Source organism: Vespa crabro, chromosome 1 (assembly GCF_910589235.1).
Source record: "Vespa crabro chromosome 1, iyVesCrab1.2, whole genome shotgun sequence".
In the NCBI taxonomy this organism is placed as follows: Eukaryota; Metazoa; Arthropoda; class Insecta; order Hymenoptera; family Vespidae; genus Vespa; species Vespa crabro.
In genome coordinates this window covers 6,907,388-6,930,903 of record NC_060955.1, presented here as the reverse complement: position 1 = coordinate 6,930,903, position 23,516 = coordinate 6,907,388, and the positions used below count along the sequence as shown (strand labels likewise).

The following is a 23,516-nucleotide window of genomic DNA, read 5'->3' as shown; positions in this document are numbered from 1 at the left end:
TGTACTTTACCATGTATCTTATAACTCTTAAAACTCTTTCAACTAACTTACAATTACAACTCTCCTCCATCAATATCTTTCCATTTTATAAATATGACTTTTATTTTAAAAATAAATATATTAAAAAAAAAATTTTGTTTTTCATACTTTACTTAATTGATAATTTAATAACAACAGTTTTGATGTACTAATTTTATATAAGTATTTAATATTTACTTAGATATATTTGTCAATATGTTTCGCTATTGTACTATTTAAAAAGAAAAAAGCTAAAGAATAAATCACAATAAATTTGCCTTTTCAAAATATAAGATGGCAATAATTGTGTTACTATATTCTAGCAGAATGTATGTAAGAAATTAAAACTTCTGCTAATCTCATGATTTATAATTCTCTACATTACTAGTTTTTAACTTTATTACAAGTTCACAAAATATACATTATATAGATCCATTTTAAATAGCTTGTATATTAGTAGCAATATATAGTTTATGTCACCTAGGTTGTACTGGTGAGTGGAACATCATCATCTAACGAATCATCTTTGCTTAACTCATGTAACAAAACATATTCTCGAGAACTAAAACCAAAACGTAACACATCTCTTTCCAACAATTCGTGAAATCTTCTTGGTTCTAATTTCACATTATTCACAAAAGTTCCATTTGCAGAATCTAAATCGATTAAGTATGGACGTATCCGTCTTCCCTCACCTCCTCCTTCTTTTTGAAATGAAACCAAACGATACTGTAAAGCTGCATGCTGTTTAGAACATGATGGATGATCTAACGGTATATCAGCTACTTTTCTATCTCTACCCATCAAATATGCCGACTGCCTATGAACATAAAGAGTAGGTAAAGCCTTTTCACCTTTAAAAGGATATAATCTCCATCTTCGTTTTGGTTTCCTTGCATCTGATGGCTCTGCATATTTTATCACAACATTATTGACTGTATTTGTATCCTCTAATAATTTTCCAGATAATTCAAAACTAGGTTTTTCTTTTTCTTGAGACACTGGTTTTGATTTATCCTTTGCATATTGTTTTCCCCATTGTGGTTCTTGTTCTTTATTTCTAGTCATATCATCTGCTAGAAATTTATTTGATTTATCATGTTTTTCTTGTCTTCTATCAGACTCATTTGTGCCTTTTACTGATAATGTTTTATCTTCATTATCTTTTAATCTTGATCGAGTATCCTCTTTTTTCGGTTGTGATCTTTCATATTTTCTTTTATTACTTTGTTTATCGTCTTGCCTTCTAGAATGATCACGAAAGCTAGATCTGGATTCCTCTAGGCGTTCTCTTTTATCCCTATCCCGATCCATGTCTCTATCTCTTTCACGATGTGTTCTTTCAGTACTATCTCTTCTTGAATCTCTGTTACTTTTATGTACTTCTCTTCCACTTCTAGAATCTTTATGAATTTTACTCTTGCTTGCAATTTCTTTTCTATTATTTCGTCTATCTTGAACAAAACTATGTTCACGCTTCCTTTTACAACTTTTGTGAGATCTTCCATTACGACTTTCATCGCTGCTGCCATCGGAACTACTACTCGGTGTCATCTTCTTTTTTATTATTATCTGTCAAATCTTCGTAAAATAAGATCTACACAGCTAAAATTTGTTGAAATAAAAAGGTTAATATCGATATAATATATACACCAATATAATTAAATATGACCGTATGAAAGAAAAAAATATTTAAACAAAATTGTAAAACCTACTTTAATGGGACATGTTCTTATATAAAATTAACTCTGAATTTAAAACTTTTCATCTACTTCATAAATTAAGTTATACAAAATATAACCCTTTCTCAAACAGTTCACAATATATTTTGGCTATCATTCACCACCATATTGTATAAAACAATAAAAGCGATACCAACAATGTATGTTAAATATCACAATCATACCAACCTATACAAATTATGATATATATTCATGAAAATACTATATGTATTATATGATAAAACTATTTCCAATATTCATTATATAAATTATATAATTTAATTTGCATTATTCTCCAAATTTGTTATATTGACATATAATATACTTTGATTAAAATTATTAATCGAATTCAAACTATGATTATTACAATTGTTTATTAAATTTGTCCAATGTATCTTTGAATGCCCTCTAGCGTCAAGTATTAAACTCTATTCAAAGCAAATGTCTTTTTCTGTTTTCCATTTTGATTGAAGCGTGCGAGAAATCGTCGAAGGTACGATTTTGTGATAATTGTGTGCATATTCTGTATTCTATAAGAAAAATTGCCTATTGTTTATAAAAAGTAAACATTTTCAAATAAATTATAATTATACAAATTTTCTTATTATATTATGAAACAGCGATGTAAATGGATTAAGTTCATGCAACACTAACATTACTTCCACTCTTAAATGCTGTCAGAATATAACCTACAAGATTAAATTTCTAAAGATAAATCATCCAAATATACGTATAAACATAATATTTATTATATTATTCAGTTTCACAAAAATGCCGCCTAAAAGGGGAAAGGTTCAAAAAGAAGAAGTTCAGGTCTCCCTTGGTCCTCAAGTTCGTGAAGGAGAAGTAGTTTTTGGTGTTGCTCACATTTTTGCAAGTTTTAATGACACGTTTGTACATGTGACTGACTTATCTGGAAGGTTAGAAATTTATATATTTTTTTTAATATTATCTTTGTTTTATTACATATATTTATTTCAGGGAAACCATAGCAAGAGTTACTGGTGGTATGAAAGTAAAAGCTGATCGTGATGAAGCTTCTCCGTATGCTGCTATGCTTGCAGCACAGGTAAATCTATTAAACTTAAATATTATTTTTTTTTATTCCACATTTAGGCAGCACTTTGGTAATAATTATATATAATCCAAAGAGCGTTCATGTTGTGGAACATTAAATTTCTTTTTCGTAATTAAAAATATGTGTTATATAATAGATACATATTTTTATTATTAGAATGATACAAAACAGATTTGTAATATTTATTGTTATGTGATGGCATTATCTAAATGCTAAAATAAAAATAATATTTTTTCATCAGGATGTTGCAGAAAAATGCAAATCCCTTGGTATTACAGCATTGCATATTAAATTAAGAGCGACAGGTGGAAATAAAACAAAAACACCTGGACCTGGTGCACAGTCTGCATTACGTGCTCTCGCACGTTCTAGTATGAAAATTGGTCGTATCGAGGATGTAACTCCTATTCCATCAGATTCGACACGTAGAAAGGGAGGTCGTCGTGGTCGCAGATTGTAAATGATTCTAGATGTGTACATGATTAAATCCTTTTCAATAAACACATAAAAAGAACAAACGATATCTCATTATCATTAATATTATAACATGATAAAGATTATTCAATTCTTCTAATATAAGTTTACAATTCCAATAATTAACTAGCTCTTGTAATAAAATATAAATAAAATAAAATGAACTGTCTCATTATTATTTTTATTTATTACTTTAACATAAGAATTAATATTCCAGTACATAAAAAATAAATAATTTATATCAATAATTAATTACAAGCATTCTTTAGCAAATAATTAAATTAATATATATAAATATTGATTACAATACAATGATTTAGATATTATATTTCTGTGCATTTTCAGTGTTAAAAAGTTACAATTTTCATTCACTTTTATTTAAATCAGCTTTAAGTAAATAATCTTTAGATTACTATGTAGGACTACAAAGTTTCCCAAGAGTCAAATATAATTTAACCTTCAAATCCAATTTCTGTGGTGCTTTGTGTTCTAAAGCAGTAATTGTATTTACATATCCATGTTGCATTACAAATCCTACTGTAACTTCTTTTATCTCATCATTTTCAAATGGTGTAACATTAAGTCTCACTATTGCTTTGTTTCCTTTTCTCCAGACTATAAGCCTTTGAATGGAAATAAATATTTATTTTATAAACATAAAGATCAATTTATATTTAATATTCAAATTAATATACAATCTATAAATTAATAATATTTTAATAAAATAAATGCTTACTTTGGATCATCTTGAAAATTATGTGTATCAACCGTGTCATCATATTCTGCAGCATCATCTCTAGCCGGCAAAATTAAAGAACTATGAGGTAATACTAAATCTGCATTTGGAACAACTTTTATTGTTTTAACTTCTTCTACAACAGGTGCTTGGCGTACAACAGAAGGCAGTGAATTCAGAGCTTCACTTATCTGAATACGTTATAAATGACATTAACATAAAATTTGTATTTTATTATTAAATACTTTTAAAATAATAAAATATTACCATTTGCACATCATCTTTCTTAATTTCTCCTTTTTCTGTAACATCAGTAACAGGAATAGGTGCCATTGACACATCCAATGGAAATAAAGTTATTTGTGTTGGATGTCGTGTAGGATTGCAGAACTTTAAAAATAATTCACTGGGTTTACCAGGATATAATGGTTCACAAGTAACAATCTTTACTTCAGGTATATGATAACTAGAAACATTGATTAATTCATTAATTAATATATTTTCAAGAAGTCACATTTATTTATGATGAAACATTGTACTTACAATGCAGCTAATTGAATTTTGAATTTTGTAGACTGCGGGCATATATCAGGTTTGCTAAGATTATGCTCACAAACTCTGCAACGTTGTGATCTCTTAACTAAAAGTTGCCTACGTTGTGGACGTAATTCACTTACATTCTCTGCTTGTACATCAGGGTGATGTAAACGTTGCTCTAAAGTACTAACTAACATAACATGATAAATTTAGTAAATTTCTGCATTAAAAAACACTCAAGTAAAATTATAAATATTTAAAAATGAAATTATTACTTTTTATAATATCTATAGGCTCAGTAAATATTTCTGATGATAGTTCTTCCACATCTTCTGAAGCAATAGAAGGAGTTGGTTGATCAGACAATTGCAATTGAATCTGAGGTTTTCTTGACTGAACAATATGTTTATGTATCATTGCAGATGTTAGTCCAAATGATTCCTGTAAGATATTAACGAAAAATTACTAGAAAAAATTATAAATCCGTTTTCTCCATACATAAGTTTATATTTTATAAAAACCAGTAATATATGTTTTAAATATTTGCATTTTATAATTTAAGTTTTAGTTAATGTGAAGTGTGGTCTTACATATTGTACAAATGAACGTTTAGGTTGAAATTTTTTTCTTTCTCGTTGTCGCTTCTCTATAGAAGTCAATATTTTATGGTAGTCTATTAAGGCATTAATTCTTCTTGTATGAGGATTTTCTTGTTCAGACCATCTTCCTGTGGCTATATGAAATGGGAAAACACTTAAATTAATTTTTATTATAATTTTAATAAAAAAATAGAAAGTTTGAGTAAAAAATAATTTATATACCCATAAATTGATCTGGAATACCAACATCTCTAGAACTCCATCGACAAAAAGAACAAGATAAATAATAAACTTTTTTAGGTAAAACTTTAACATCTTTTGAATCTTCTCCTTCCTTTGTTGTTGGTCTTAATGGGACATGTCCTGCTCTCGTAGACAACATTTGAAAACAATTAGGACAATTAAAGCAGTTTGAGCATCTGTTAATAAAATAAATCGATTAGTAACTAAATTATTGTTACATATTAATTGCTTAATTTAAGTTCTTACTTGTTCTTCTTAAGACGAACTTCTGATGAGGGTAAATTTTCCATACAATTTGGACAATAATATAAATCAACCTATTTTAGAATGATTTTAATTATTTTTAAAAGTATAATTATAAAATAGTATCAGTTTAATCTCTTTAAATAGCATTGAAATTAGTTTAAATAAAAAAATGATATACCTCTTGACAGACACAGTAACCACATCGAATTTTTAAACAGTGCCGACAAAAATATATTTTTGAAATAGGTTTTAGAGAACCACAATTACACATATAACGAACGTAATCAGGTTGATACAAGTAAGCCATGTTTAAAAATCGATAAGAACTAAGCCCGATTACAAAAAAAGAAAAAATTTGACAAATATGGAATATCTATTACTGAAGAGTACTTTCATACCCAAGTATGCCATTTCAATATGGTTACGAACGTGTATATGAAAGAAAGAGAAAGAGAGCATATATTATTTCTGGTAAGGTATGCGCCATCTATTAAAATCTATATTTTTGAATGTTTCATAATAAATATCTTAAAATGTAAATATAGTATTCTGTAGCTTCCCTTAATATATATAATTTATCTTTAAAAAATAATTTATCTTTAATAAAAAGTTTTATTTAGTGAGATTAAGACTTATTTAATGGCTTGTGACTTGTCAACAGTCATTGGAATTTAAATACACCGCCATTACGTATTAGTACAATCTGTATGAAAAAGACTTAAGTAATTTTCATATACAATTAAGTACATTCCGATATATATTGAATATTTGACAGAAAGTAAATTTTGTCGCGTAAATGGAAGGTAATTTGATTTTGAATATCTAACTTTTTTTTAATATTATGTAAAAGACGTATATTTATATGAGAAACAAAATTATGGGTTACAAAAATCACTTATCTTTTGTATAATAAATATAGAAAATATTTGATTGTAGGAAACAGTCAATATAACATTGTTACACTTGTTGCTGATCTGAGAAATGTTATCAAAATTAGAAATGAAGTCGAAGGAAGCAGAAATACTGATGTCATCCAAATATTGGATTCCTTAATTAAGGAAAATTCAATTCAAGGTCTTACATTTTATAAAGTAAGATAATCTTTATTTAAAGAAGATATGCAAATATTAAATATTGCTTTCAGAAACAATAGACCTCCTGTCTAATGACACTATTTTGATGCTGTTAAGGGATAAATCTAAAGACATTATCGCACAAACAGCAAAAGCTATTGCAGAAATGACTAAAACTGAGAAGGGAAGAAAACAATGTACAAATACAGACATAGTAGAAACATTAATAGAATTATTAAAAGAAGACAATATCGGTATATTGATACAGGCTTCCAGAGCCCTTGGGAATATATGTTATGAAAATAGTAATGAAAAACTATTTATTATTTGTTTACAAAATATTTGTGTGCGGTTTATTTATAAAATTGTATATGAAAATAATATTACGATGTCATAATCATTTCAGAAAATGGAAAAATTATGATTAAAAAAAAAGATGGTTTAAAATATATTTTACAAATATTAAAAAGAGCTACAGATTTGAAAGATATAGAAAATGCTAATACATTAAGAAGGGTGGCAAGTGGATTACTATTGAATTTTCTTGTGGATCAAGAGTCCTTGCAACAACAGGTCAAACAACATTTTAAATGTTACAGTAAAACTAAGTTTCATATAATATTCTTAATTCAAAATTAATCTACAAATAAATTTTCACAGGCATTGGAAGAGAACATTATTCAAGTTCTTTGTGACATACTGGAAATCGATGGCACTACTTCAGAAGAAACAGTCACACATATTTTATTAACATTAGGTGTATTAAATGATGCCAATGTGACATTTTTGGATGAAAAATTAACTAAAGCTGTAGTAAACATATTAAGTAATAGTACATCTCTGGAAATCTCTGAAATGTGTTTAGAACTTCTTTATGATCAAGCTGATGATGGTAAAATAATTTATTATTTAGCCAAACAAATATATATCTGATAACATGAATTATTCAAATTTATTTCATAATTTTGCTATTATGTATTTATAATTTTATCGCAGAGGAAGTTAAACTGTTACTTACAAAGACAAACATTCCTGAATTACTTTTAAAGCTTATAGAAACTTATGGACCACAATGTACAAGTGAAGAGACAAGATCTGTTCTGAAGGTTGCATGTAATTTAATTGTTTTGATCCTAACTGGAGGTAAGTATCAATTATAATTATTTGTTGATGGAATAAATAATCAAAATACTACTATTTTTCAGATAATAGTATGAATATATTATATAATAATGGTAAAGGCACAGTTTACAATAATTTTGTCAAATGGTTAGATAGCAATGACGAAGATTTTCAAATAACAGCTGTATTAGCTATGGGAAATTTTGCACGAACACATACTCATTGTAAGCTGATGGTAGAACAGGATATCCATAAGAAGTTATTACAATTAATTCAGAAAAATGATAGCAAAAATAGTGATATCAGATTTCAGCATGCATTACTGAGTGCTCTTCATAATCTTGTTATTCCTGTTGATAATAAACCTATTATATTAAAGGATGGTTTAATTGACATTCTCTATCCTATGTTGGATATACCAACTTTTCCAATAGTATTCAAATTATTGGGAACTCTGAGAATTGTAATCGATGGACAAAGTATGTTGAAAATGTTTTGATTTGAAAGCATGTGAAATTGTTTTGTGGCATAAATTGATTGCCATTATGCTGTACTTTTTTAAACTCTGTATATAGAGGAAGCTGCTGTATCTTTAGGGAAAAAAGAAGATCTTATTAAAAGAGCTGTGATATGGTGTGGTATAGACGATCACCCAGGAGTACAAGGTGAAGCAAATCGTTTACTTGCATGGCTAATTAATAATAGTAGGTAAGTAACATACTTTTAATTATATTTCATATATCTTAAAATAATAATATCCTCTATAAATATAATGTTATTTTTTCTTTCTAGAGATAAAAGTGTTGCTCTAGTAATTATAAAATATGGTGGTACTCAATATCTAGTAAAAATGATATTAGCAGAACACGCTTTAATGCAAAATGAAGCCATTTTAAGTTTAACATACTTAGCTACTATCTGTCCAATACAATTTAAAAATACTCTCATTGAAAATAACATTGGTCATGTCATATGCAGATTTTTTCAAGAAAACGCTTCTAATTTAGAATTACCCATTATTTATAATATGTTATCTTTTATAGATAGCATAATTAAATCAGGTATGATATGTAATTTTTTATCTAATATAACTCTCTTCCCTTTTACATTTTATAAAAATATATCATGACATTTTTTACAGATGTTATTAAACAGCATTTAAACAATACTACAGGATTAATAACAGCATTGAAGAATGTACTTGATTACAAAAATGTTGACTCTACTTTAAAAGAGAAAATTAATATTATATTTAATACTTTTGATTCTTCTTAAAATTAATAAAATTTCGAATATAATTATTAAATACAAAGCGCTATTTAAACTATATAATTGACCAGAGTAAAACAAATCAGTGAAAAAAATATTTAAATCTGTACAATTTTTTTTAACTATCTGTGTACTGATTATATTATTAATTTCAACAATTATAAGAAATTAATTTTTTTATTACATTTAATAACTTCTGAAATGTATTATTTATTATAATTGTTTAAAATTCATAATATAAGATGTAAAACTTAAATTATAAGCAGAAGTTAATGATTATTAAAAATTCAATATTCATATACTAGTGACTATTCATAATATATATATATATATTTCATACATATATATATGTATATATGTATGTGTGTGTATTATATGTATTATATGTATATTCATAAATATTATATATATATATTTTCGAAATTGAAAATATGATAGTAAATTTATTAATGTAATAAATATCCAAGTTCTTCACAAAAGAGAGTTTTGTATCCTATTATACATTTATTTTTATAAAAACATGATATCCTTGCAACTTGTTCATATTCCATATATGAGAATAAAAAGTTTTATTTAACGTTAAATAAATTAAAAAAGACAATAAATAAATAAAATATATATATCTTATTTTATATCTTTTTTATCTTAGATTATCAAAATATATTGTCTAATGTATAAAGCTAAGTAATGTTAATTCTTTAATTCTGAATTGAAAACATCGATATATCGATAAAAAAGTTTCGATTGTGTATTTGACATTCTATAAAAAAAGGAAACATATCGATTCTGAATGTTCGATATAATTCTATTTCATAGTCACATAACCAAGTAAACATGGAGGAGAGTAAGAATAAATTAGATATTGAGATTGAATCACAAAAAAAATCTTATGCTGGTATTCCAGAAGCAGACTTTGTAGTAAGTATATTTATTATATTAATCATCTCTTGTAGATATACTTTTACATTCATATTAATTTAAATATAAATTTGTATGGTTTCTGCCTGACTAAACTTCCGAATAATTCTTAATTGAAAGAAACGATTTATATAACATTAAATAATATTACTTCAAATAATATATACGTATAATTCTTGTAATTTGTATTATTATCAAAATATATTTAAGAAACAATTGTAAAAGTCAATCCTTTTTGACTTTTAGGAAGATGTAGATGCATTTATGGCAAAACCAGAGAACGAATCCGTGAATAAAGTTCTCCAAAAACTAGATGAAAATCATATGAAATATAAATTCATGGAATATAATTTGGTTAATAAAAGAAGACGATTAAAAGCACAAATACCAGATCTAGAAAGATCATTAGAAATGATTGAAAAATTACAGATTGAGAAAAATAATAGTCATGATTTAGAAACTCAATTTCTTTTATCTGAACAAGTTTTTGCAAAAGCTACTATTCCACCTACAGGTAAAGTTTGCCTTTGGCTCGGAGCAAATGTTATGTTGGAATATACACTTGATGATGCTCAAGAAATGTTGACTAAAAATATTGAAGCAGCTAAGAAAAATTTAGGATACGTGGAACATGACTTAGATTTTGTCAGAGATCAATTTACCACTATGCACGTAAATATGACAAGGATTTATAACTGGGATGTTAAGCGTAGACAAGCACTTAAGATTCCATGAAATTATTTTCAATTCACTACTCTTGTACACAACTTCTAAAGGAATCTACAAATTTTACTTCTAATATCTGCTTATATTTTAAATGAGTTTATATCATCAATAAAATACATGAATTACAAAAAATATAAACCAGTTTTTATTTTCATGGTACAATAAGCTAAAAACTTAAAGGTAATATTGTGTGAAGCTATTTTTATAATAGTTATTTATTTATGAAAATATAAACAGGCAAAAGTAAACATATGTATGATGATTACTGAATAAATATTATTATTGTAATAATACTTTGCTAATGGATGTAAATGTAAAAGAATACATGTGAGATAATAGAATATAATACTGGAGGAAATACTACTAGTACTATAAAATTTTTGGTATGGAAAATATTTATTTAAATTTAAATCTGAATTATTGGCATCATAGTTATTAATTTTGATAATTAAATGCTATTATATGATAGTATGTGTAAAATGTAAAGTACAATTATCATAAATTTAGATTTAATTAAATCGTGAAACAATTTAAAAAATGAAGTCATTTTTATAGTTAGATGATTTGAGACAATTATTTTCAGATTTTTATATTTTTTATACATTTAAATTTTAAAAATATTGAAAATACATATACAAAGATATAATTAGTGTAATTCTGTCAGTGCTTAGTTAATATTCAGTTTCCATTATTATTTTATTAATAGAAATGTGAGAAAATCTGCATTTAATCATTTGCTTCGTCTAGTTCATATTTAACTAGTTTTTCTTTTAATTCAGTAATCTTTGCTCTAGCATCGTCTAATTCCTTCTTTAATGTATTAATTTCTAGACTGTTTTCGGTTATGTCTCCAAGATTCTTACGTATATACCTATAAACTTTTATTAAGGATAAATTTTATTTTCCTTTTTAAACATTATATTTTAAAATCAACATTTTATATTATACTAATAAAATAAAGGATACTCTAACGCATCATTTGGTTTTTCTGTTTCCTCATACAGCGATACAAGTACTTTAGTAAGGGCATCCATAACTCCTGCTCTTTCCAAATATTTTCGGAATTCCTCTTTTTTAGAATCACTTGGCTAAGATAATACATTTAAAAGTGAAAAGTTAATAATAATGAGCAATTAATTTTGTAATCTATACATTATCTTTCCTCAGACTCATTGATACTATTTCGTTAGAAGTGTAAGAAGTAAAGTGTAAAAACATGTATAATAATGTAATATAAAAATAAATTAATGTTTAGTGATATATTTTTGTTATTAATTACCTTAAATGTAGACATCGTTAATTTTTTACTTGGAATCGTATATTTATTGCACTCTCGTAAAGTTTTACTAATAGAAGAAAATTCTATTTTCTTTTCAAGTATTTCTCCTTCAAATTCAGTATAATTTCTTCATACTGTAAATAAACAAGCCGTAACAACGATCACTGTGGCAATAGATACCATACACTATACAAAAACAAGCCGGTATGCTTTTTCAAAATACGTTAGGTTAGATATCGGGTAACAACAATATAATTTCAAGTTTGTCATTAAGATGGTTCAAGGTCCTTAGAACATTAAATATTTTTATATACCAACTGCTATTACCAACAAACCAAAAATACATCTCTAAGTATATTAATACAAAGAACTTAAATGGGTATATTAATGAAATTATACAATAATTTGCAATTGTTTTGTAAAATTATTAGTAAAAGAAAAAAGAATCATAATATAAATATTCATTATTGTGGTGAAGGTATATATTTATGTTTATATATATATATATTTTTATCTTTTTACATTTTACATAATCTTTTTACATTTTTTTAAATACAATATATTAATTTTGAGAAGCAATAATATAAGATAAAAGATATACAAAAAAGAGAACTACTTCTATTAAACATGTAATAGTTGGAATTTATTTATTACATCTTTAGTTTTATTACACATCCACCCAAAAGGATTGTTTTTAATATCATCCTCCATTAAGATTTGTTTCTCTGCCAACAAATTTGCAAAATCTGCTACAACTGGATCTGCTCCAACACTACTCATTGCTATTATTTTACCATCTTTTACATAATAAGCAAAATATTGCAAGTTTTCTAAAGAACCATAAATGATCACTTTATCTGATTTGCCATATCCTACAAATATTTAAATTATTGACTTATTAAAATATATAATATTATATATAATATATAATATTATATATAATATATATATATATATATATATATATATATAAATTTTTAATGATTACAATTTTTAGTTCTAAAAAAAATAGGATGTTTACCTGCATATCTATAACTCTTTCCAAATAAAGTAGTCCAAAAGAATGGGACGCTGTATAAAACTGTTTCTTTGTTGCAAATATTTAAAGCTGCTATTTTACCATGATAATGAGCTAAGCCATAATGGCCAATAGTAGCTGAAATATGATCAGAACCTAATACTGGAGCATAAGCTATGTCACCACCAGCATATACATTTTCTATATTTGTTTTCAAATACTATAATTAATAAAAGAAATTATTAAAGAATTATCTTACTGGTAAAACGAACATAAATAAAACAATAAAAAATAATATTCAATATAGAAATAATACCTTATCTACGATAATACCACCATTATCCAACATCTTAATTTTTGATTCTTTTAACCAATCTGTATAAAATGTTGTACCTATTCCAATAATACATATATCTGCTTCAAGAATATTACCATTAGACAGTTCAATTTTGCCTAATATATTATCATTGCCTTCTTTAGGAAGAAACTTTGATATAGTATTATTAAATATAAATTTAATACCTCAAAAAGAATAGTTGTATTGTTATAGAGACAAACCAAATATTTCAATTTATAAAATTGTAAAAATCTTTACTGAAATACCTTTTGTTTCAAATTCCTCTCTAATTCTATTACCAATCTCTGTACCAAAAATTGTATCTAAAGGTACTTTATCTCGTCCTACGATGGTGACAGATGCGCACTTATCTATACAATAAGAAGCTGCTTCCATACCAATAAAACCTAATCCATATATAACCAAATGTTTATTAGAGTGTAATACTTGTTGTACAGCATGTGAATCAGTATAATTGCGTAATATGAAAACATTTTCTAAATTCACTCCTGATAAATCAGGTACTCTTGCTTTGCAGCCAGTGCAAAGGAATAAGTAATCATATTTTAATGTTTCAGAATTGTCAAGCGTAATAATATTTTGATTTGTATCCAGACCTGCAATAATAGAAAGCAAATAAATAATAAAAAAAATATATATAATTTGATTATTATTAATAATTTATCTTAATATAAATTATTATAACATATATATTGTTTTCACCTATAGCTTCTCGGCCTAGTTTTGTTTCAATTTTGTGGTCATTGTAAAAACTTGGTTGTCTTAAAGAAAATTTGTTCACATCAAAATTCATTACTTTAGATACTTTCACTCTATCATAAGGTAATACTTTTTCTTTACTGATTAAAATAATCTTTCCTGTAAAACCTTCTTGACGTAAGCTTTCAGCACATGTTGCAGCTGCAGGACCTCCACCAATAATTAAAGTTGTTTTTGAATTTGTAACATCATATTCACACATATCTTTAACTCGTTTATTAATTTCTAAATCTTTAACTTTTGCCTTGACATGCACAAGTCCTGCTTCATCTACAGTTACCTATATATATTTTTTATATATGATATTCAGTTTTATTACCAGTATATAATATAAATAATTTATTTATATGAAAAGAAATTACATTAAATTTTCGATTTTTTAATAGAATATTTCTTAAAAGATATTATAAAATTTTATACTCACCTTATAACAAGGTAAAGAATCTAATCCTGGATAATCTTCTATATCACCTGTTTTGATATTGAAGCATGCTCCATGCCATGGACATCTTACTATTCCGTCTCTTAATGCACCTGTATGCAATGGAGCTCCATAATGGGTACATTTTGTTCCAAGTGCATGTATTTCTCCTTTTTGTTTTACTAGTAAAACTTTAGCATCATTTTTCCCAAGAGTTACCACTTTCATTTCATTTTCACTAATATCATTTTCTTTACATACTACATCTTCTATATAATCATATTTTTCTGGTATACCTAAAAATTAAAAGAACTTTAATTTTATATATATACAAAAGAAATATATAGCATATGAAAATATAAAAAGTCGAGAATATGAGAGTTTTAAAATCTATATTATTATCATTTAATGTATATTAGAAATTATATTGTAACAAACTTACAAGAACAACAGCATGATCCTTTATTATGTGTTTTACTAATATCTTGTTCTTTATTGCATAGATTACAGATATGAATTTTTCTCTTATTATCCCCATTTGTTGACATTACAAACTCGGAATTTGTTAAGTAACTTCAATAAAATAAAGGAATATTTATATTCATAAAATGTACACAAAAAGTTCGAAAGTATTAGGAATCAAAGAAAAAAATCCATCGATTTATAAATTAGAAATAATTAATTATATTATTATGTATTATACGATATCAAAGGATTATTCTACTTCATATATTAAAAATCGTAATCTGACAAAAATTAGACTACATTTACTTAAAACAGCTGAGTGTTGAAATTATTGTTATTATTAGTACTAAGAAAGTCCCATAGAGAGATGAAATTTTCATTCCGCATGCGTCGATAAGACTTCGTCAACTATAGATTAATTAAAAAGAAAAACTGATAGAATAATAAATAAAAATTATATTAGCTATGTATTAGGTTATTAATTCTTGTCATATATTTGGATAAAATTAAAATGAATATAATTAAAAAAAAAAAGAAAATAATTCATTTAATTAACAACATACCGACCATTATTATCTACAACTTATCTCGATTTAATGAATAAGGACATCTGTTCAATTCGCCTGATGACAAAATGTCAATTTTAAACGCAAACAAATGTCCACCTTCTTGGCAGAAAAATTCATACAAACATACAAAATACGAGAGAAATCGTACAATAATCTAACTATTGAATTTGTGTAATCATTAATTACCGCAGATGTTTTAATAAATTACGCATATGACATAGAGGAAGAATAATTCTGGAACCCATTGTAAATTTGAAGACTCACTCAACCGTTTCTTTTTTTCTTCTTTTTGTAGAACAACGCAGATATAAGAGCAATCATACCATATCGTGTATAAGATAATTTTGATATTTTTAATCATTAGCAACAAGTAATTGGAATTCTTATATGTATTTTACAAACTACATATAGAATAAAAAAAAACAAGGATTTTACAATAAATTTTAATTAATATCAAGCATATATATAAAAATCTTATGACTAACTACTATTATGGTTAAACCGACAAGATAGTTTATATGATTAAGAATATTTCCTTTATTTGTAGATTACAGAACTGAACGAATCTGTAGAGTCTACAGTGGAGTGTCTAAAATAGATATTCTTCTGATCATGTACTAATTAATTAGTTATTTTGATATACCATTGAGAAGCAAGATTAAAAATATTATTTTTAAAGGAATAAATAAAAAGAAACAAATAATTAAATGATTCAGATCATTTACAAGTATCTATTATGAGCATATATATATAAATTATTATTTTAAAATGATCGAAATTGCGTTTAACTTATGCGAAATGATAAATTTGCTAATACTATACCTATCTGTTAAAATATATGAATAAAATAATTTAAATACGTATTACTATACCTTTTTCCGTAGATTTATATCGTTCTCTCTCATAGTCATCTGTAGATGAAAATTCTTTACAATGTTTCAAACCCATGACTAATGAATTACTGTTTGTTATCTTTATCACGATATCTTTTTAGGCTACCATTTGCAAAAGATATCCGAGAATAGATTGAAATTGATGTTTGGAATTTATTTATCACTCGATGTTGTGGCATTATAGGAGTAAGATTATTGTGTGCGAATGCACTATACCAAATGACCTTGAAATATACATGTTTTTACTTTCACTTTTTTTTTTTTACATATCTTATACGATAGGAGGTAAAATTTATTAATTCTTTATTTCAACAGTATTTTTTTTAACATCAAAAAAATAAATATGCTATGAAATTGTTCTTCAAAATTTATTTTAATAAAAAGTGTTATATATGTATTTAGTTAAGTTACCCAATTTTCACAAATTTTGTAAATAGTAAAAGTAGTTTTTAAATTGGAGCATATTAACAAATAATTATTAAATAGCAAAACTCTTTACTTTTGCTATTTTACATCTTATATTCAACCACTTGTGGTGGAAAGACGTGCCACGCACGTCGAGATGCTTCTGTTACCGGAACGCCAGCGACGTGTCACACACGTCGTAATTGTTGTAAAAAGAAAAATGACGTGCGTGGGCACGTCAACTGTTAATGAAATTCTTTACCAAGACACAGTTTCTGCTTGCACTTCATCGTGTAAAGTTATCAGTATTGACCCCAGACTGTAAAATAGAAAATGATATTGAAGCCTGTGATATTATTTGCACAAATAAAAGGAGAAGACAAGATAATGTACAATCCTGCACGCGCCCCGAAGTGATTTGCACTCGACTGTTCTGGCATGTGCAACCGTGAATTTCTTTGCACTACAAGTGGTTAAGAATAATTAAATGATATGGATAATTCTTATTTCTTGTATAATTTTATTCCTATTGTTATCGATCTGTTCAAAAGATCACAAAAAGAATTGTGCAACATTTAATTGGACCATTCATCAATGTGTTATAAACTTATACAACTTAGATCAACAGATCTAATTATTCATAGGGAGCAGAAAGAAATAAAAAATCTTTTTGTGCCCTTTATTATAAAGCACTAACATTATATACTACGGCTATATAACTGCTTCTGTACAAGATATATTGTACCTCTAATTAATAATGAAAAATAAAAGAAAATATACAATTGTCCATACATTGGCACGGTTTGTCAGATATACAATTCAACGTGTAAGAGTGAAATATAATTTTCCAGATTGTATACTACGTAGTCAGTTTTTTCACATTGGCAATTTACATTTTACCCTAACACGAAGAACGCAATCATAATTATAAATTTGTACTAGAAATAATACAATAATAAATGTCAAATATTACAAATTAAAATTCACATATTTCAATTTTAAAAATAATTGTAAGAGTATTCAATGCATTATTCTTGGTCACACACTTTATATATAACTTAAGGATTTAAATTGAGTTTAACAGCTTCCTGGCGAATTACAGAAATGAGTTCTTGATTTATTAAAAATATGAATCTCAGCCCTGCTATCTGCAATGTGTAATAATAAACATTGAAAGTTTCTATATTATTACTATTATTTATAAAAGTAACTAACAGTTAAATATAAATAATATTTATTTTGATTGTTTATAATATGCAATAAATTATAACTCTGCATATGATTTTTAAAAAGTTAGCGATTACCTCAATTACACTGTTATTGTTCAATTTTATTTTATTTCCAGCAAGAATCGGTCTACTATCCACAAAAATTGGTCTTTTTCCTTCAGAAGATAAAAAGAAATCACCATTATTTCTTAAACGAATTGTACCTTGTCTACGAGATACTTTCCATGCTGGTCCTTCTAAACTCAAATCCACGTCGACATTATGGTCCTTCGTAGATCGTCCCACAGTTATCTTAAAGTTGTATACAATATTGTACTTATATAGATTTGTATATTTTACATATGTATATATTATCATGGTAAATGTTACCTCTCGAGATCTCATAAGATATCTGACAAGTCGACCTCTGAGTATCGCTAACGTCTGATTGTCAAAATCTGGTGGATTAACACCTGTTACACTGTCAACAAGAACTTGCCATCTTCCAAGTTCATTCTCTAACATTCTAATTTCTCTTTTATTTTTCCTATCCAATGTTACAAGTTCGATATCTACCGCTTCATCTTTCTGCTCCATTAATTCTGCATCAGCAATCATATCTTCAGCATCAGAAAAGTTTAATACATGTTCACCTCTAGGTAAACTTTGAACTGTTTGATCTGGCAATAAATGGTATTGCTTCATCAATTGCCAGTGAGCAAGTAATGCTTTAGCTGTTCTATGTGGATAAAATGTATGCGCATTTGCTTCAAGAAGTTCTTGAAAAACTTCTAATGTTGGTTGAGAAGTCTGAGTTAATTAAAAATACATATTACAAAAATGTTACCAAAAACTATAGAAAAAGGCATTTACTATCTGACCATATACTTACTGATTTAACAGTACCAAGAAGATCTTCTTCAGCTTTGCTATATAAAGTTCTTGCTTGCACACTAGCAATTAATTCAGGATGTAAATTCCTCATAGCTTGGACTGCGACACGAGAAACTGCACTATCATATAATAAAGCATACCATCTTTGCTGAATTTCTTGAAGTGTAAATCGACATGAAAATTTTGTACCACGATGTACCTAACAAATGCCAGTTTCTAATTATAGTGAATAATATTTATTATAGGGTTTTTATTGATTGTACAAGTAAAAAGTAGAAAATTATATACAATTCAATATTTTACCATTCGTAAATCATTTGTTTGTTGTACACCAGTTATTAAAGCTAGGTCATCAGTAGGCTTCCATCGACCAAGATCTTTTGTAGCATTCACTGAATGTGAATGACTTTTGTTCTTCTTACTCTTTCTTCCAGATCCATTTGAACCGCTTGGCCTAGGAGGCCTACGATTACATCTATCATTTTGTGTCACGTTTGGTGGCATTTGCATAGGACTTGCAAGAATTTGTGATGGCAAGACATCCTGTGGATTAGCAGATACCGATAAAGTCCTAGTCCTTGATGCTGATTTTGTGCTTGCAGTAGAAGGTTGAAGGTTAAATGTTGTTTCCACCAATTCATCATCAAATTTTCTGCGTTTTATTGTACGCGATGAACTATTAAGTAAAAAAAGATTCAATCATTAATAAAGCATAGAAACAATAAAGTACAGGCATAAATAATTAATAATATTTTAAAGGTAACTAAGATTAGCATTACTTTTTTCTAAAATATACAATTTTTGGATATTCATAGTAACCTAAAAACTATATAAAAACAATTTAAATAAAATTCTGATTTGTTTGTTACGTGATATTCAAAAGATTTGATTAGCGTCATACTGGAAGATATAAACAACAATCAATTTACATATACACACCTCCTCCGTTTCGTCGCTAAAGCATCTAAATTTGAGGATTCAACTGGAATATTTAAGAAAGCTTCTCCACTATGAGAATGTCCACTATGGTTCACATTTGTCGAGGTCGATATACTCATTATTTTATGGACTTATCACGAAATTTAACAAAAACAACGCTTCCATCAACTAATTCTGTTCGCATTGCGTATCTACATTGCGTACAGACGTAAGCTTAATACATTCTCATATAATATAAACGTAAATACAAGTAAGATAAGTAGTATTTGCGCAGAAACTTTTGCGCATACTCCGCAAATCAAATATTGTGCGTAAATGGTTCATAGATTTTGTACAAGATTACATGAGATTAGAAAATATATGAAAGCTTATATAAAAAAAAACAGAAAAAACTCGATAATAAATGATCACAATGTGGAATTATATTTTTGTAATTAAGTTATGCCATCTGGAAAAATAGTAGTCAAAGACTAATAACGCTGTTTTATTTAAAAAAAAAAAACCCTATATAATATACAATAAAAATTGAAAGCAATAGATTCTTAATTTTAGTATGATAAAAATCAAAAAAATATATGTGTATATATAAGATTCAAAAAAGTAATCTTATAAAAAATTACTTATTGATCTTTTATGGTCGTATTACAATTTCGATATATTTATCATTTTTATTCGCCTAGTTTTTTTTGCCAATTTTGCCTGGCAATGTGAACTGGACTTTGATAAAGCCAATCAGAATTATGAAAAATATTCACCAGGTATGAAGAATTTTGAAAATGTGAATGTAACGGTAATTAATTATATTTATAAAACATTAAAATAATAGGGATGGTTGATTTTTTACTGTCATATTATTTAACTTGTTAATTTCTCTCATGAAATTAAAATATTATTTAAACCATATAAAATGTTATTACGAGTGATCATTATGATAGAAAAAAATCTAAATGTTTTGAAGAGATTTACATATTCGAAGCACATAATATAAAATACAAAGATATTTGATAAATTTAATATATAATGAAATTATTTTAATTGAAGTATCTTATTAATCAGGCATACTGAACGAATATAGTACAATAGAGTGTTGAGATTAAAGTCTATATATTATAATCAAATGATTAATTAGGAATCTGACATTAACCAACTTTTCTCAATTGTTCATTTTTGTGAGATTACTGAATGTTTACATACATAATGTAAAAAAGTTATATCAAATGTATGTTTATTACCACATTTTAAGAGTACTCGATGTAGCAATATAACAGATTTTTAAATTCATTTTATCATTATACAGATAATTTTACAACGTTGATTTGAAACATTGCTAAAAACTTTGCCCTAATTAATATTTCTATGACTTTCTACTAGATTTATATGCAAGTATAATATGTAGTTTAATCGGAATCATTTTAAACAAAAGCTTGAGAATCATAAAATTTTGATTTTACATATAATTGTCTTAAAAATGGGCATTTCTTTTAATAATGTGATCGCACTTATAATTGTAGCGATCATTTAGCATAATTACGTACTTTATTACGACTTTATCAGAAAATGTTTACACAATCATAAGTTTCCTGTACAGATTAAGATTCTAAAGGATTATGTATTTGATATATACGAAAAATTATTTTATTTCTGACAAACAACGAAATGAGACAAGAATTGTAACCGACATGTATTTAAAATGCTTTCCTGTTTTCTCCACTTAGTAATTCTTAAAATACCAATGCGCGTTTTCTTTTTATTAATTATAAAATTCAGAAACAACACAAGGATACATGTTACTTTATTAGTAAATTTGGTGTACCATACGGAGTACATATTATAATAAATAATTTTCAACTGATAGAACACGTGAATGATAAAATAACAGTCTCTTGGATCAAAACAATGGTGTGATAAAATAAAAATTCTTTTGAACGATGAACACGATGCACCCTCGTCCCTTTTTTTCTTTTTTTGAATGATGTGATTAATAATTATTTTCACTAACTTTTGTGAATGTATTCACACAGGAATTGCGTTTTACACATTTTTATTTTTAATCCATTCCTCGCCTACAATTTGCTGAGGATTCTCTATTTATTATTATTATATATATATATATATATATAAATTAATACATATACATACATACATACATATATATATATATATATATATATATATATATATATACATACATACATATATATATAAATTAATAATATAGCCCCTTTGCCATTCATTATTTTATTCACATAATTTAGCACGTAAACGTATAAGTTAATGGTGTCATATTACTAACTACGGATAGATATATAAAGTTATAGGCGCCCTGGGGTTTTTTCAAGGGTCCATCTCGTTTTCTCACGTGTAAGCTTACACAAGTGTTACAAGGCAACGGTCATCAACGGTGTTTTAATCGTTTTAGCAGGCAACATTAATACGAAGAAAGTTGTAATTTTTGTATAATTTTTTGGGGGTGGGGGAAACGTATATAAGTTTCAGTCTTCCAAAATGATATAATATTAGATAATAGAAGGTCAATAAATAAAATAAGAATGATGACAAACTTATATCGAATTAATTCTCTCGTCGTACGTATTATAATTTTTATTCTTATACGCGTTTAAATTAAATTGTATAGGTAGTATGACGCAAAATGTTCAGTAATTTTTTTTTAAAGTCAGTTGTCGCTAAATAAGATGCACACATCGTAACAAAATTATTTTTTCGCTATTATATAACCTAATATATATATATAAATATATATATATACACACATATATATATATATATATATATATATATATATATATATACATATATATATATATCAAATTTTCTGTCAAAAGACCCATGACATGCCCAGGACAAAATTAAGGAGGAAAAAAAGAGAAACAAAAGAAAATAAAAACAAAATACTTTGCATGTAAGCAATAATAGGTATGATTAAATAGACTTTAGAGTTCTTCTCAAAGAATTTTTGTTTAAATATCCTAAGTCATAACCAATCGATTTAACAGTTTTTATTTATCTTACTTTTCATTGGATATCTCATTTTTATCGTTTACTCAGCATACACGTACGATTATCATGATTACATAATAACGGTAATAATGACATAACGATGACAGCAACGATGGTGACCATGAGAGTGACGATGACAATGACATTTATGGAGATGAAAATAGTAGGAACCAAAAATGGTAGAGCGAAAAGAGAGAAATTAAAAATGTAAAATTGAATGTGTTAACGGTTAAGAAAAACATCGAAGATCAAGATAATAAAAATATGACAAAGTTATAAATGATAATGCAATTAGTATAGTTATCGTTTTATAGTTATATGTTTGTAATAAGAGTAAAATTATAATATTAACGCGTACGGTATGAGAATGGAGCCTTTATCATTCGTGTCTAATGTCGACGATTCTAAAATATCGTCTATATGATGTAATTCGAGTCATTTTGTGAGACACGTTAGCAAGGAGATTATTTTGTGCGGCAGTGCATCAAAGGCACTGTTATCCTTATTTCTTTCCTAGTAGCGTGCCATTC

At 26.5% G+C, this 23,516-nt stretch overlaps 8 protein-coding genes and 1 long non-coding RNA gene across 18 annotated transcripts; 4 read left to right on the top strand and 5 right to left on the bottom strand.

Moving 5' to 3' along the window:
* Positions 1 to 377: 377 nt before the first annotated feature.
* LOC124422349 (smad nuclear interacting protein 1) lies at positions 378 to 1,883 on the bottom strand. Its single transcript, XM_046958693.1, has 2 exons — positions 1,734 to 1,883; positions 378 to 1,623 (listed from the first exon to the last, which is right to left on the bottom strand). Exon 2 carries the CDS (start codon positions 1,570 to 1,572, stop codon positions 499 to 501), a length of 1,074 nt encoding a protein of 357 aa, XP_046814649.1. The 5' UTR covers positions 1,573 to 1,623; positions 1,734 to 1,883; the 3' UTR covers positions 378 to 498.
* A 231-nt stretch (positions 1,884 to 2,114) lies between these two features.
* On the top strand, positions 2,115 to 3,335 carry LOC124426566 (40S ribosomal protein S14a). 2 transcript variants are annotated; one of them, XM_046968397.1, is made up of 4 exons: positions 2,115 to 2,232; positions 2,501 to 2,659; positions 2,721 to 2,808; positions 3,059 to 3,335. In XM_046968397.1, exons 2-4 carry the CDS (start codon positions 2,511 to 2,513, stop codon positions 3,275 to 3,277), a joined length of 456 nt encoding a protein of 151 aa, XP_046824353.1. In that variant the 5' UTR covers positions 2,115 to 2,232; positions 2,501 to 2,510; the 3' UTR covers positions 3,278 to 3,335. The 2 variants fall into 2 exon arrangements, with proteins under 2 accessions (XP_046824353.1, XP_046824362.1); XM_046968406.1 differs by having other exon boundaries at positions 2,182 to 2,301.
* Positions 3,336 to 3,588: 253 nt separating this feature from the next.
* Positions 3,589 to 6,088, bottom strand: LOC124426560 (dynactin subunit 4). Its single transcript, XM_046968383.1, has 9 exons — positions 5,831 to 6,088; positions 5,653 to 5,723; positions 5,386 to 5,582; positions 5,155 to 5,297; positions 4,840 to 5,005; positions 4,571 to 4,754; positions 4,295 to 4,493; positions 4,028 to 4,218; positions 3,589 to 3,914 (listed from the first exon to the last, which is right to left on the bottom strand). Exons 1-9 carry the CDS (start codon positions 5,957 to 5,959, stop codon positions 3,704 to 3,706), a joined length of 1,491 nt encoding a protein of 496 aa, XP_046824339.1. The 5' UTR covers positions 5,960 to 6,088; the 3' UTR covers positions 3,589 to 3,703.
* A 121-nt stretch (positions 6,089 to 6,209) lies between these two features.
* LOC124426553 (rap1 GTPase-GDP dissociation stimulator 1-B) lies at positions 6,210 to 9,269 on the top strand. The gene is made up of 10 exons (XM_046968371.1): positions 6,210 to 6,455; positions 6,589 to 6,726; positions 6,797 to 7,030; positions 7,132 to 7,298; positions 7,386 to 7,617; positions 7,722 to 7,868; positions 7,931 to 8,326; positions 8,423 to 8,555; positions 8,640 to 8,908; positions 8,989 to 9,269. The coding sequence occupies exons 1-10, from the start codon at positions 6,449 to 6,451 to the stop codon at positions 9,120 to 9,122; spliced, it is 1,857 nt and encodes a 618-aa protein (XP_046824327.1). The 5' UTR covers positions 6,210 to 6,448; the 3' UTR covers positions 9,123 to 9,269.
* Positions 9,270 to 9,901: 632 nt separating this feature from the next.
* On the top strand, positions 9,902 to 10,898 carry LOC124426965 (prefoldin subunit 3). Its single transcript, XM_046969322.1, has 2 exons — positions 9,902 to 10,034; positions 10,281 to 10,898. Exons 1-2 carry the CDS (start codon positions 9,951 to 9,953, stop codon positions 10,767 to 10,769), a joined length of 573 nt encoding a protein of 190 aa, XP_046825278.1. The 5' UTR covers positions 9,902 to 9,950; the 3' UTR covers positions 10,770 to 10,898.
* A 435-nt stretch (positions 10,899 to 11,333) lies between these two features.
* On the bottom strand, positions 11,334 to 12,318 carry LOC124426981 (c-Myc-binding protein). The gene is made up of 3 exons (XM_046969346.1): positions 12,040 to 12,318; positions 11,727 to 11,848; positions 11,334 to 11,631 (listed from the first exon to the last, which is right to left on the bottom strand). The coding sequence occupies exons 1-3, from the start codon at positions 12,052 to 12,054 to the stop codon at positions 11,487 to 11,489; spliced, it is 282 nt and encodes a 93-aa protein (XP_046825302.1). The 5' UTR covers positions 12,055 to 12,318; the 3' UTR covers positions 11,334 to 11,486.
* A 340-nt stretch (positions 12,319 to 12,658) lies between these two features.
* Positions 12,659 to 16,744, bottom strand: LOC124426931 (apoptosis-inducing factor 3). Of its 6 annotated transcripts, none has more exons than XM_046969245.1 (8): positions 16,502 to 16,739; positions 15,038 to 15,168; positions 14,599 to 14,891; positions 14,118 to 14,454; positions 13,661 to 14,011; positions 13,374 to 13,579; positions 13,061 to 13,277; positions 12,659 to 12,911 (listed from the first exon to the last, which is right to left on the bottom strand). In XM_046969245.1, the coding sequence occupies exons 2-8, from the start codon at positions 15,141 to 15,143 to the stop codon at positions 12,661 to 12,663; spliced, it is 1,761 nt and encodes a 586-aa protein (XP_046825201.1). In that variant the 5' UTR covers positions 15,144 to 15,168; positions 16,502 to 16,739; the 3' UTR covers positions 12,659 to 12,660. The 6 variants fall into 6 exon arrangements, with proteins under 6 accessions (XP_046825201.1, XP_046825222.1, XP_046825191.1 ...); XM_046969266.1 differs by lacking the exon at positions 16,502 to 16,739 and adding an exon at positions 15,894 to 16,183; XM_046969235.1 differs by lacking the exon at positions 16,502 to 16,739 and adding an exon at positions 15,816 to 15,949.
* LOC124426986 lies at positions 15,862 to 16,492 on the top strand. Its single transcript, XR_006942852.1, has 2 exons — positions 15,862 to 15,999; positions 16,177 to 16,492. It is a non-coding gene; the product is annotated as an uncharacterized LOC124426986 (long non-coding RNA).
* Positions 16,745 to 16,876: 132 nt separating the features above from the next.
* LOC124426944 (microspherule protein 1) lies at positions 16,877 to 20,289 on the bottom strand. 4 transcript variants are annotated; one of them, XM_046969295.1, is made up of 6 exons: positions 19,969 to 20,289; positions 19,333 to 19,705; positions 19,028 to 19,228; positions 18,526 to 18,945; positions 18,232 to 18,447; positions 16,877 to 17,246 (listed from the first exon to the last, which is right to left on the bottom strand). In XM_046969295.1, exons 1-6 carry the CDS (start codon positions 20,085 to 20,087, stop codon positions 17,214 to 17,216), a joined length of 1,362 nt encoding a protein of 453 aa, XP_046825251.1. In that variant the 5' UTR covers positions 20,088 to 20,289; the 3' UTR covers positions 16,877 to 17,213. The 4 variants fall into 4 exon arrangements, with proteins under 4 accessions (XP_046825251.1, XP_046825267.1, XP_046825258.1 ...); XM_046969311.1 differs by having other exon boundaries at positions 18,360 to 18,447; positions 19,969 to 20,287; XM_046969302.1 differs by lacking the exon at positions 16,877 to 17,246 and adding an exon at positions 17,593 to 18,075 and having other exon boundaries at positions 18,360 to 18,447.
* Between the last annotated feature and the right edge of the window lie 3,227 nt (positions 20,290 to 23,516).